The sequence below is a fragment of the Crotalus tigris genome, unplaced genomic scaffold (genome assembly GCF_016545835.1).
Source record: "Crotalus tigris isolate CLP2741 ecotype Arizona unplaced genomic scaffold, ASM1654583v1 scf7180000017611.44802233496:7321179, whole genome shotgun sequence".
NCBI classification, from domain to species: domain Eukaryota; kingdom Metazoa; phylum Chordata; class Lepidosauria; order Squamata; family Viperidae; genus Crotalus; species Crotalus tigris.
In genome coordinates this window covers 1,545,459-1,559,618 of record NW_024096511.1, presented here as the reverse complement: position 1 = coordinate 1,559,618, position 14,160 = coordinate 1,545,459, and the positions used below count along the sequence as shown (strand labels likewise).

At 40.6% G+C, this 14,160-nt stretch overlaps 1 protein-coding gene across 3 annotated transcripts in view; it reads left to right on the top strand.

Annotated features, from left to right (window-relative positions):
- The window catches only part of PDE7B (phosphodiesterase 7B), a 184,195-nt gene that overhangs the window by 35,307 nt on the left and 134,728 nt on the right, over nucleotides 1-14,160 (top strand). For 2 of the 3 annotated variants that reach the window (XM_039323457.1, XM_039323451.1), the window contains exon 1: nucleotides 11,339-11,732. The exons of the other annotated variant lie outside the window; for it this stretch is intronic. In XM_039323457.1, the coding sequence (XP_039179391.1) occupies nucleotides 11,712-11,732 (21 nt within the window). In that variant the 5' untranslated portion in view covers nucleotides 11,339-11,711. Of the gene's footprint in view, nucleotides 1-11,338; nucleotides 11,733-14,160 lie in introns of those variants that run through there. 3 annotated transcript variants of the gene reach the window in all.

Genomic DNA, 14,160 nt, shown 5'->3' with positions numbered 1-14,160 from the left:
TACTGAAATAAGTTTACTGCTGCCTAATTTTCCAAGCTCCCCAAACAAGTAAAACTTGTTATTATATTATTATATTATATTATTATGACTCCATTATCTGTTCTGAGAAAATAATGCTCATTTCTGATTGATATGTAAAGACTGGTGAGGGAGATTCTCTGAGGTAGATGGACGGCTCAAAAATATGATAAATAAATAAAGATCCAATCCTTGCTGATCCTTAAAGAGCCTTGACATTCATCACTGAACATTGCAAAATTCAGGGAGAATTTCTTTTAATCTGGCCCATGTTTAATTTAAAGATTACAAACTAAAAAAATACCCAAATAACATCCATCAACACATGGTTTTAATTTAGATGTTATACTTTCAAACTATCTATGGGAATGCTAATATATTCTTTCTATTTTTTTGTATACAAAAACACTGTTAGATCTGGACTATGTCTTTTATTTCACTGTATACATGTTATACTTTGATAATAAAGGGTTTATTTATTATTAAGCAAGATTTTTATTTTTGCATCTTCGTCACAACTGGAGCTTCTGCTTGTTTATATTACAGTGATTCTGTGGTAATTACTTTAGGACTTCTCCCTCCCACAACAGAATTAAGATTGGAAGAGGATTGGAAAAACTTCCCTTCCTCACTCCAGCGTTAAAAAAAAAACACCCTAAAATTGTTACTACTATCTAGCACGGCACAATCTGTCTGATATGTAAAAGATGCTGCTGTATTATTTTTGCAGTAGCAAGGGGAATCTGTTGCTTGCTCTGGAATTCCAGCAGGTATCAATAAAGCTCTTGTTCCTGGAACAACACTCTTGTGCCATCCAAAATCACCATATTACTATGTTCATATAGTAACATGCATACACACACACACACACACACACACATCATGCTATTTCCTTAAGGGAAAATAAAGCATAAACAACAAAGAAAAAATAGTAAGCTAAAGAACTGTAAGGCATGAGATAATAAAAATAAACATAGCTAAAGCTAGTTAAAACAAGCTTAATTCAGTATATTTATTTCTCCCTTCCTTTCACCCTGGCAATTCCCCTACTCTCCCCCATTCACCCCCATTTCTACAGCATCCATATATTGCTTCATTCACTGCTTTTTTTTCTTTCAAATTCTCCTCTATTTTGGAAGATCTCATCAGCTCCATCCAAATATAACTTCTTAGATCTTCCTCTTCCTCTCAGTCTATTCATTCTTCCTTCATATATTTACATTGCAGTTCAATCCTAATTCATTCTGCCTACTAGACACAAAGACAGTTTCCCCCCCCCCCCATGCTATCACTCTGCTAAACACACAATTCCCACAGCACTGTCTTACGCTTAAGAATATCTAACCATGTAGTAGGACTGTATTACTATTATATTTCTCATCTTCCTTCTTAGCTACTCCTGTTGGTATCTTATAACTATCACTTGATTGGTTGTATCTTACGATTTATGATTGTATCTTATGAGCATGATTTATAACTTTGTTCCTTGTATGTATACTAAGGGCTTATGTAAGGGAGAGAAATTCCTTGTGTGTCCAATCACACTTGGCCAATAAAGAATATTCTATTCTATGCTATATAATCAAAGTGCCTCAAGAAACCTCTTTTGTTCAGATTGTACACTTTGTATTCAATCCACATCCGTTTCATGATCCATTCATTCGTTGCCTGATCTCTTCTTGTTTGGCCACTGACAAACTTCTTAAATACCTCAGCCCTGCTGCGTTCAACTTCGATTTTCCTGTGACATTACCAACTCTGCCTACATCCAAGCTGACAGAAACATGCTATTATCTGTAGCCATTTTCACTTTTTTTTGATCAATACTCAATCCTTGCAATGTATTAGATTCTATTTACCACTCTTCTACCCATATTTGCATTTCTTGAATATTTTTTCCCACCCATAGTCCCATCAAGTCCACAAATATTTATATTTGATCTATTTTTTCTCCATTTATGCTATGACTTGCAATTATTCATGTTGCTTTCCAGGTCAAATACAACTACCTTGATAGTTCACAAATGTTCAATTCCATGTGCCTTGGAGTCTATACAAGTATTCCATACCACCATTTACAGCCATTCTCAGCCAACAATACAATGCTGTCTTCGTATAAAAGTACTCTTATTCGCACCCCAATAGCAGACCTCCAGTATAATCATAGCATTTTTATACATTTGCTTACGAATATCAAGGGGACATCACACAATCTCGCAATCTTGTTTTACCCTTATATTCAGCACTGAACCATTAGCTAAGCATTCCTTTTATTCTCGTGCATGCTTTGTTCAATCAGATACAACTGATTCACATCAGGGTCTAACAGCCAACTCCATATTCATATGAAACATTTCCTATACCAAGCTTATCAACCTTAGTATCAGAAACTTTCCCTAATTCAGCAAATACACAGTAAGCTTTCTTGCTCACATTCCTATATTTCTTAATGACCTGCTGAAAAGCCAGTCTTAGCTCCACACACTCTGCCAGGCATAAAAGCTACATTTCATTCTACACTGAGTTTTGCTTAATGTCATCGGTTGTGCAGTTTCAATCAGTATTCTGCCAAAGAGTTCTCTGACATTCTTATATTAATTCCTGTGTACTTTTTGCATTTTCTCTTGCTAACGTTCTCTTCCTAAAGAGAACAATGACCACATTTATTAAAATATCAGACCTATAAACAGCATTTATATACATGTTAAGTAAGTCACACAGCAAACCATATCCATATTTTAACATTTCTTTAGTTATACTGCTTGCATCTGCAGTTTTATAATTTTTCAATATTCTCACAGCATTTATGATTTCCTTCCCTTCATTTTGTTCTTGGATACAAATATTTATAGCATTCATTTCAACTGTACAATTTTCTAAAATACACCATCCAGCATCTCTGTATTATCTGAAACTTATCACTTTTATTCCATCACTGGAGAATCCTGTTTTAGCTCTTTCTACCCACTTAAACAACATCTTGATTGCCACAAGAATTGGTCTGTATCAATCAAATCTTTTATTTCAGTCACAGACCAACAAAGGAAGGGTAAAATACAAACATTATTTTTAAAAGCTAAAAAGAATATAAAAATATTCTTTGCGTAAAATATGCAAAGTTAATAAACGAATGTATTACACACACACACACACACAGAGAGAGAGAGAGAGAGAGAGAGAGAGAGAGACAGAATCACTATGTCAACACATAAATATTGATGCTACCATCCATCATGCCTTTGGTCAATCAAGGCTTTCAGATAATATTTTTTAGTAAGACAGGGATAGTAAGACTAGTTAGCATCCTCAGTCATAACCATGCCAGATGAAGCATTCATTTATAAGGATAAGGGCACAACATCGGTCAGTTTGGGAAAAATTCAAACAGTATGTTACAAATGCAGCAGAACCCCTATTGTACGCAAGCTAAGATTCCTAATCCCAAATCTGTCTTGCACGCCAACATGCCATTGCTTGCCTATCACCAATTAGGAGGCATATGCAATGTACTGACACACATTCAGGGTCATACCAAAGGATTTCCAATAATAGGAGTCAAATGAGAACATGTTTAGCATAGTCCTGCATTTAATGAAATGCATTGCTTATGAGCTCAGCTTTTATAATAAATATTCTCCTCATTTTGCCAGCACTCTGTCTAGAATTCTTTCATTCAGATTCCAACAGGGCTGTCTCTGTTGCACAGAATTTTTAAAAAAACCACCCTATTTGCATATTTTCCTTTCACGAAGTGATGGGAAGCCTTGCAGTTACCAAAAGTTTTAGTTCTATCCAACTGGTAGTTGTTTCAGGTTTGGACATACTGGGTAATGATATTTTATAGCTCTGGCCAGAAGGCCACCACAATGTAAGCCTAGTAGCTATCTGGAGTTGTTCAGCCCCTTCTCTGATAACAGCTGGAAGACAGAGCCAGCAGACCAACAATGGGAGGAGTGGAAATGGAGGCTCAGGCAAGGCTGGCTTAGGAAATCCTCCATGTGACTCTCTATCACAGTGGTTCTCAACCTTTGTAATGCCGCGACCCCCAACCGGTCGTAAGTCGAGGACTACTCAACCAGTCGTAAGTCGACGTCTACTCAACTGGTGCAGCACCGTTTGCAGAATGGGACTTTTGGCGGGCTTAGCAGGGCAGAGACAGCCTGGACAATTCCTATTGGCTTTTGAAAGCCAATAGAATTAGACTTTATTCAAGAGAGTCTATTCTATTGGCTTTCAAAAGCCAATAGAATAAAAGGGAGTAGCACAGCTAAGGAAAAGGGGGAAAAATGGTGGACTGCGTTGTTTGGCGACCCCCGTGAAATGGTCGTTCGACCCCAAATGGGATCCCGACCCACAGGTTGAGAACCACTGCTCTATCACAAGGTAGGACGGCTGCCTTTCTTTCATGTGTACAAATGGAGTAAAGCAATATAACTTAGCATTTCTTCAACTTATTATTTTTGGAAAAGGCAAAGAATAGGATGACAGCCATTATGCTGTCTTGCCTTTGAGAGAAAGGCCATATCCAGATCTGGAAAGATCTGGAAAGCAAATATCCAGAAAGAAGGTGCACATTTGAAGTGTTCAGTAGGCAGACTTGCCTCTTTAAAGAAGCCAGTCTAAGAGCTTTCAGCCCATGGCTTTGAACCCCTTGTTCAAAAGTATCTCTGAGATCCAGGATTTCTTCTCATCCACAGTCCCAACCAACATCCCATCATAGCTCCACAATACCCAACATAGGCCAGAAGAAGGCAACTTTTGCAAATCAGGGGGATGAATTTTGCTTTTGCAGATGGTGTTAGAGGCTGACTCAGAAAAACAGTAGAGTTTCCTCACTTGAAAAATGAGAGGGAAGGACTGAGCTTTTGGATTGTTTGACTACAACCCTCATATTTCTCTGGAGGCCTGGAAGCTGTAGCACATACATCTGAACAGCATCTTCTTGGGCAAAGAAGATTTGGTTATAATAATATTTCTGGATGTTTCAAGCTCCTATTGATTCATCATAAATACCAGTTCCTGTGTTAGAATATTCAGATGTTCAGATAAAAGTGTTATGGAAAAAACAAATATATCCTGATGGATTTTTGATTGCTTACTGTCAAGTGCCAGGAAAATCAGAAGATCCAGACAGTTCAAACAGGTATAAAGATATATTACAAGCTTGAACTCTCCTCAAGACTCTGAATTACTAATGGCCAAGAGAAATTAGGGTGAAATAAGAATAAAAGGAATTCAAGATGGGCTGGACCTAGATCTCTTGTTTGACTCCTCCCTCAGCTCAGCCTGGTCATCTCCTACACTTACCTCCCTTTTCTATACCCTCTTCAAATAGGAAATCTCTAGTGTGCTCAGTTTCCATACCTGCTTAAAGTAGTGGATGCCAAAGCAGCTATCAACTCCTTCAGGTGAGAGAAGCACCCATCAATGGTACAATCTAGCCCAATTGATACATTATACTAAGCTGATGTAATTCAGTATATCTGGAAAGCATCAGGTTCTGGAAGGCAGCTAAAATTAAATGTAGAAGCTGAACAACAGACTCTCAAGGAATATATATATATGCTCCTCGAAGCACGAAGCTGAAAACACCAGCCTGAAGATGCGAATGGGACTTCGTCGAAACGTCGCCAAGACACTTCCAATTTTACGTGGGTGAAAACCCGAATAACCAAAGATCTACATACAAACACCTGCGAAAACCTCAGAATATATCTATATCTATATCTATATCTATATCTATATCTATATCTATATCTATATCTATATCTATATCTATATCTATATATATAATTCTAACATCTTGAAGCTGTGTCTGAATTAATATTAGATACAAAGAAGCTCTGCTTTCATTATTATATCAGATTATTCTAATAGCAGCAAGTATCTTTTTACCGTATTACGGATAATTCTTTTCCATTTCAGAAATTTTTTTCAACATTGAATTCAGCCGCAGGATGCATTGGGTGCTACTTTTTTTATCCCGCACATCCAATTAGAAATAATGCTTCCAATTTAAAAAGCTGATTGAACATTATTTTGGAAGCTTTTTTTCCAAAAAAAACATTTCAATAGCTGAGAAGCTTTACTGTTTCCTTGGGAGGCTGCATGACGTAAGCTTTTACTGAGCTTGTAGAACATTTTGTCAGGAGTTTCTTAACTCCTTCAAGCTAGAGATTTTCAAGGGAATTTGTCTCTTCACCCCTCCAGTGTAATCACAACACTTGACTGAGCTCCTTTAAATATCACCTTTGCTTCTGAAAAACAAACCTAAGGTCACTGTCTACTTCCAACTTAGAGCCTGTTTACAACCTGAGTATTTATTATGGGCCTGAGTGCTAAACTGCAAGACTTGTGCCCAGCTATCAGACTTTCTAATACTTTCTAATCTTTTCTTTGCCCAATCACACTGTTGTAATCATCTTTGCTATTGTCACATTGGTGGATGTATTGCAATGTTTAAGTAACGTCATCAGCAGATATCATGCAAATCGTCATCCATCCATGTTAGTCATGTATGAAGGAGACTCAGGTACATCAGTTATATTTTCCTTTCTTATAGATTTCCATTGGTGCATTGACTTCTACAGGCATGTTGACTTTCATATGAGTTCATAGATCTTGAGGCATGAATTTGGGAAAACAAAAAAATGCGACTGAGATTCTAGTTTTGATAAAGATGCTACTTTTGACCTATGCAAAAAAACAAAGTCACTGTACACTGAATCCAACATTATATAAGGTCAGTCACTGTACTTTTTGCCATGAGATTCTTTAAAAAAAAAAACACTATTAATTTGTGCTAAGTTGCAATTTTTTTATTTATCAAATTTTTTGTCCACTCATCTTATCACAGGGTAATTCTCAAATGCACTTTTAAGATCTCACTAAAATGATTTAAAATATGTCTGTACAGGTTTGTATTACCTTAGAAAATATTATTCAAGGAGAAGTTAGCTTTATGTAAGTGGATTTCATTCATGCAAAAATAATGTTTTTCTTTCTCTCTGTCACCTCCTCCAGCAAATCCATGTAGTCTACTCCAGAAAGTCAGATAATGTTCCGGAGTCCATTTGGACAGCTATAAGGCAGCTTTTAATTCATGAACAAATTCACTTATTTGTGAAAACACATCACCAAATATCATTTTTACTATAAATCCACTTAAACATTTGTTACAGTGCTTCTTGATGCAAAATGTTTCTTCTCATCAAGGGATTAATCATCATAACATTTTATTAAGAGAACCAGATGTGGATATCCTTTTTTTAAAACAACAACAACACCAATTCTCTTGTATTCTCCCATTATTTCATCTTTTAATTTTCACCCATTAAGGAAGGAACGATAGAATAGCTGCATGTTTTTCTTATTGTTGATGCTAGCAAGCTTGCTGAAGAATTCAAGAATACATTTTAAAGTATTTCTTTCACTTTGAATTGCTAACCTTCCAAATTTCTTCTCAGAGTTCTAGCTAACCTTCTAAACCTGCATTCTGATTTGTAGCAATTGAGTTGTTTTACAAATACATTGCTTCCTTCATTTGGTTGAAACAGCAATTTACAGTATCAGTAATTCATAGCAATTTCTCAACAATGAGAAGGGATGTATGTGGTCTGCATACACGACAAGCTAGTTACTAGTAATAATCCTAGAAGGAATGCTAGGTTTAGCTATACAATAAGGAATCATATACCAGTTTTAGGGATTAAAGATGCTATATGACAATCCACATAATCCAGATTATGGGAGCTAATCTAGGTTGTTAATGTTGTCACCCCCTAAGCCAGGGGTGTCAAACTCAATTTCATTGAGGGCCGCATCAGCATTGCAATTGCCCTCAGGGGGGCCGGGTGGGTGCAGCCTACTAGTGAGCATGGATGGAGTGGGTGTGGCCTACTGGGTAGGCATGCCAGCTCTATATCGTTCATGTCAAGGGTGCCTGTGGGGGCCTGGGCAGGAGTGAGACAGATCTGAGGGTCTCTGGCAGAAGGGAGTGGGACCGGGGCAAGCTCCAAGGCATGGTCCATTTCTTCATTCCTCACAAAGGGTGACACCTCCCCAGCATCCACCCAGGGGGCAGGGCTGATGCAGCAGGGGCTGGTTCCTCGCTGTTTTTAGATGACCTTGTGGAGCTAAGACTGAATACATTTCAGTATAGATGGCCACCACAAAATTGTACATTGGTTCCCGGCCGGCCTGGGCCTGGGCCAAGGAAGCAGGGGCTGTTCCCACACTGTTTCCAGGATAGCTTTACAGGCCACATGAAACCACTTTGCGGGCCACATCCAGCCCCCGGGCCGTGTGTTTGACATGTCTGCCCTACGCCATCAAATTAATTGGTTATCCACAGATGCTGAGGTTAAAATGGCCTCCCAGACATGCAAAGATATAATAGAGTAGCTGCACTCAAAATACTTTTAAAAGTCACTGAAGCCAAGAAGGAGCTGATTTACTTAGCATCAGAACCAGTCAGGTTTAGCAGTCTCCACCATTAGGTTAGTCCAGGGGTAGGCAACCTTCGCTCTTTTATGACTCATGGACTTCAACTCCCAAAATTCCTGAGCCGGCATTGCTCAGCTTGGAAACCTCTCCCTTTCCCCTCAGCATGGCTGGCTCAGGAATTCTGGGAGTTGAAGTCCATGAGTCATAAAAGAGCCAAGGTTGCCTACCCCTGGGTTAGTCCTACATCACTGCTTAAACTCCTAGAAGGGCACAGAAATTTAAACTGAATATACTTTTTCTGACTATTGCCATCAGACTTGCAGGTAAAAAAAAAATTGCCATGAGGTGAGGGAAAAGTATGCAGTTTTGATGATGATGATTCTGATTGTGATGGATATGTTTTTAAATAATTGTTCCTTTTAAGAGATTATTTTTAACACTAACCATTGGAGAGAATATATGTAGCTCAGGAATGAACTAAGGAGTCCTTGGTGTTTTCTGAGCTTGGATCCTTTTTTGCAGATGTTTGATTACCTCACTAGGTAACATCTTCAGTGCTAGTGAATGTGGAGTTTAGTCCATTTTTATATACAGTAAATTGCCCTGCCGATGTTGTCCGGGTTGTGGTTTTTCCCCTTGGTAATTCCTTGATTAGGGTATTGTTTTCTGTTTGATTATCTCTCTGGTGTTAATCGCTGCTTATCAAAGTGTTGGCTGCTGGGCAGGATGTGTTCTTTTTGCTTCCTTTGTCTCTATTTTTTCTTAGTTTTTTGTTCTCTCTTCATATTGTCTCTTTTTAATGAGGTATAAATATGGTTTATTTCTATGTATCTACTGATGGCTGATTTGTCTGTATACCAAGCTTCCAGGAATTCGCTAGAGTTTTGGCTCTGGCTTGGTCAAGGATGCTCCCAGTTTCCCAACTAAAACTATGGTTGAATCTGTCCATGTGTTGTAAAATTAAGGGATTTTCATTGTATCTTCTGACTGCTAGTTGGTGTGCATGGATGCACTCTGCTAGTCTTCTGCCTATCAGTCCTACATAGTGGTTGCTATAGACCAGGGGACTTCAAACTTGGCACTTTTGTGACTTGTGGACTTCAACTCCCAGAATTCCTCAGCCAGGAACGCTGGCTGAGGAATTCTGGGAGATGAAGTCCACAAGTCATAAAAGGGCCAAGTTTGAAGACCCCTGCTATAGACTTTACACTTTATGTTGTAGATGTCCTCTTTGTTCTTCTTGGGTCTTGCTTTACTTTATTTTGGAAGTCTATGCTGGTTGGTATGGAATGGAATGGTGAGACCATGTGATTGTAATAGTCTATTGGTTGTTCCTGATATGTATTTCCAGTATGGCACTATTATCTTTTTCACAGTTGGATGTGTTTTAGTGCACTGAATGATCCAGGTCTCTTCTGATAAAAATTGTTTGAGTATCTATTTTGTTGGAAGATGTTGCATAGGCAGACTGTTTCCTTTTTCTACTGTTCCGTGGTTGCTGCAGTGAGTTTCTGCTTGTCTGAATAGTGTTCTTACACAACTGCTCTTATATACAGGGCAAGTGCCACTTTCCCTAGCACTGAGGATGCTACCTGGTTGGGCCATGAAACGTCAAGCAAACAACCAAAGTCAGAGAGCAGCTAGGACTGCATTGAACTTGGTTAGTATTAAAGGGAGAGAAGGTCAAACTGGAAATGAAATGAAATGAAATCAGATGAAAATTCAAGAAGGCAATACAATCCATTTCTGTATTGTGCTGCAAAAACTAGTTAGTTACATTTGTGAAGACATCTGGAGTTCAGCTGAAATTAGTGGAGATGTTATGTTTTAAAATGTGGATTACACATTTGAATAGATAAACGAGAAGCAGATTCCATATAACTTCTCCTTCAAAAGCAGAAGAAAACAACACCAAGCAAGAGAAGGATTATAGTACCATCAGAATTGAATAGGGATAATTATGTTGCAGTCTAACCATTCCCATTATGTTTTTTTTTCCCCATTTCTTCTTCTTGAAGCACTTTCCTTGGGTAACATGTCTTATTAGCAGTAAATCCCTAGGTGCAATGATTCCTCCATTCCCATTTGGTAACACAAAACATTTTCTACTGAAATAAAGCCACAAATCCTGGTAAGGACAAATCCCTCCTTGCAACAACAGGAAGATTTGCATTGCCATCCAGGATTTTTCTCCCATTTCTCATTCTGCCCCACGTCTTAGTCTTCCATTGAATTAATATCGATTCTGCTTAGCTTTTTGAGGCCACCCAATGCCCTCCAGGCTGGCATGAGCGAAACATGGCTTTAAATGAATAAACAAAGGCATAACCTGTTGTTTCAAGGTAAAGGGATAGTATTTTTCAGAGGTAGCAACTGACATCCCACAACAACACCTGGGAAGCAGGAGTACATAAAACAAGGTAAGATATAATCCGTGAGAACAGATCCTAATTTACCCCTGAAACTCCTTACGAATTTTGATTGTGCCTCTGCAACACGCATGTTGGCATCCTAGTCTTTCTGGCAGCTTCGGTCTATGCAATAGCAATAGATAGTGGTGGTGGTGGTGGTGGTGGTGGTGGTGGTGGTGGTGGTGGTGGTGATGATATGATGATGATATGATGATGATGATGATGATGATGATGATGATGATGATGATGATGATGATGATGATGATGATGATATTAATACTAATAACTAAGGCTCCAGTTTCTGTCTAGGGTAGAGTGGTAGCCTGCCTGCCGAAATCACGGCCGCCGCATTCTTCCCATAGTAGTCCTTTAAAATTAATAGCACATGCAGAGGAAAAACTAAACCCCTTTGACGTCACTCTTCCAACGAGGAAACATAAACAGAGGAGGCTTCGGCGCCGCTGATTGGCCGGCCGCGCTGTGCCTGTGGCAGTTGACAGCACCTCCCAGCCAGGCACGGCTCGGCCTTCGCCGCTCAGCCCGAGACTGCGCCAAGACCCGCGGAGCTCTTCTCCAGCTCTTGCCCGGTCGGGAAGTCTGGCTCTTGCGCTCCGGCTGCTGCTCCGCGTGCGTCCCGCTCGGGCACGCTCTCTCCTCCCTCCTGCCCTTCTCCGGGCCAATGCGCACCTTCCGCCGTCCCTTGGCGCGTCTCCCCGAATGCTCTGCCCAAGACTTGGATGCAGCTTCGGGATCGTGCAGGTCGGGGCTTCATGAACAGGCTGCGCCGCTTCCAGTTTTCCCGGCATTCAGAGGTCACCGAACTGCCACTATGGTTAAATGTCTTGTTTAATGGTTGAGGTACGTACTGGCGAGCCGAGGAGGCGGCACGGTTGGGGCTCGCCTTCAGGGGGGAGACTGCAGTTGCGCAAAGTTAATTGAACGAACTTACAAGGGTATTTGGAAGAAAACACTTTGCGAGGCTTGCTGTGAAACAAGCTTCCTTCCTCCCACCCTCCCTCCCTCCTTCCTTCCTTCCTTCCTTCCTTCCTTCCTTCCTTCCTCCCTCCCTCCCTCCCTCCCTCCTCCCTCCCTCCCTCCCTCCTTCCTTCCTTCCTTCCTTCCTTCCTCCCTCCCTCCCTCCCTCCTTCCTTCCTTCCCTCCCTCCCTTCCTTCCTTCCTTCCTTCCTTCCTCCCTCCCTCCCTCCTTCCCTCCCTCCCTCCCTCCCTCCCTCCCTTCTTCCTTCCTTCCTCTGTTCGTGCGAGTAGCCAGAGGTGAGGCATCCTGGAAACTTGTATGAATTGTGTGAAAACAAAAATCAGAGGAGGGGTGCTCCCCTTCGCCTCTCCCACCCACTCCTTCCTTCCCCCGGCCAGCTTCCTTCAGTAATGTTTGAAGTGGAGAGTCCCGAGAGGGGTTGTACGCGATGAGTCGCTTCTTATCCGGAAGAATCGCGCAGGGTGTTGCGTCTCGAGCATCGGGGTTCTTGTGGTTTGGGTTTTCAAGTGAAAAAGTTACCAACGTCCGGGTTGTTCTTTACGCTTCCCCGAAGAGGCGGTCGGCGGTCTTGTTAATATTTCACCTCGGCGTGAATAGCTTGGAGAGCTGGCTGGCGTGGGAGGGGGCTACAGCGAGCGAGAGAGAGAGAGAGAGAGAAGTAAGGGACTGGCCGTCATCAAAGGGCAGCCTGTAGCCTTAACTTGGACGACTGTTGCAGCATTGAAATGACCAGCGTGTGCCGCAGGAACCCGAGCTAGTGTTGAAAACAGAGCCCACATTGTTTCGGGGACCCAGCGTGCATTTGGAAGAGCGACTCACTTGGAGAGACGCGTGTTTAAAATCTCGCCCCGGTAGCCAGTGACGGCCTTTTGTGTGTGCGTGCGTTTCAATTAAAAGATTGCAAGTATATTGTCTGCAAGAATTGAATAACGTGTGTGCGCGCTGGGGGGAGGGGGAAAATGCTTGTTTTTTTAATTATTAAATGTATCTTGTTTTCAGACTCAGGTTGCTTCTGTAAAAACAGGGGAAAGACCAAAAGCTTTGCTGAGGTTCGTCCTAAGAATGCACTTTGAAGGCTTACTTGGGGAGAAAGAGTTACCCACGTTTGGTTCATAAGGACTAGCTTAGAAATGGCAAAAACGTTAGCTCCAAAATGCAGACTATTTGCTATGTGCTGTGAATGGACAATTGCTATTCTGCAGTGCCTGGTGGGAAAAACAAGGACTTTATGCACATAAACTGCACACAACTGCACATAACTGCAGCTCCTCCATTTCCTTTGCTGTATCTTCATTGGCGGCTGCAGGAACAAAGAAGCTGCTGTCATTAGTGCTTTGCTTAACGACACGTTTCACATGTTGTACTGGGGATCACCCTCTTTCTGCCTTGGACTACCATCCCACAAACCACTTTGGTTAGTAGAATTGTTGGCTAAAATGTATCACCTCCTATCTCCCAATATTCCTTTGTTTTCTCTTTTTGCCACACTGGAAAACGATTTTTAACTCTGAACATATTAGCCAGCCTCAGAAATTCAAAAAACAGTTTTTCAGGTATAGTGCATAACTGTGGCTGTTACCTATAAAATGTACATATTCATCTTGGATAATTGCTTTGTACAGGTCTAAAATAATATAGGAAAACCAATGGGAGAGGAAAAGAAGAAATTCCAACTTTCTGAACTTTTGGAAAAAGTCTAAGTGTCTGAGGTCTCAGCTTGCTAGAGTGTTATCTTCCTGCAGGATAAATATCCTTTATACAAGTCTAATTGATGCATGTGACTAGCTCTGAACTTAGAAGACTGTCAGTCATATGAGAATTTCCCCTTATCATTCAGATCTCTGGATTACCTGAAGCCTTAGGCAAAGAAACTTATTTCTATTAAAGTCTTGTTGAGTTAATGGAATCTTAATTCCTCACCGCAAGGAAGAAATTTCTGGAGAAACAGAGATGGTGGCATGACTTTTTCTGATCTAACATAACATCCAGTAGGATTTACCTCATGACAGAATATCATCTATTTCTTGGTCCTGTCCAGGGGAAGACAATGTCTGCAGAGAGGGGCAAAGAAATATTGTCATATCATGGGTGAAGGACAGATCACTTTGCAGAGGAGATGGAAAGACTTCAAAACGCAACATGGAAAAGTTTTCACCTGACGTGTAGTTCTTGTAACAAGTAGTTTTAATTCTTCCAGTTTATTTTCTTTCCTTTCATTCATTTAGGGAGCATTCTCATTTACTCCAATGCATGGAAGGGTCTCATTTATTCCAAAGCATCTTCTTCAGT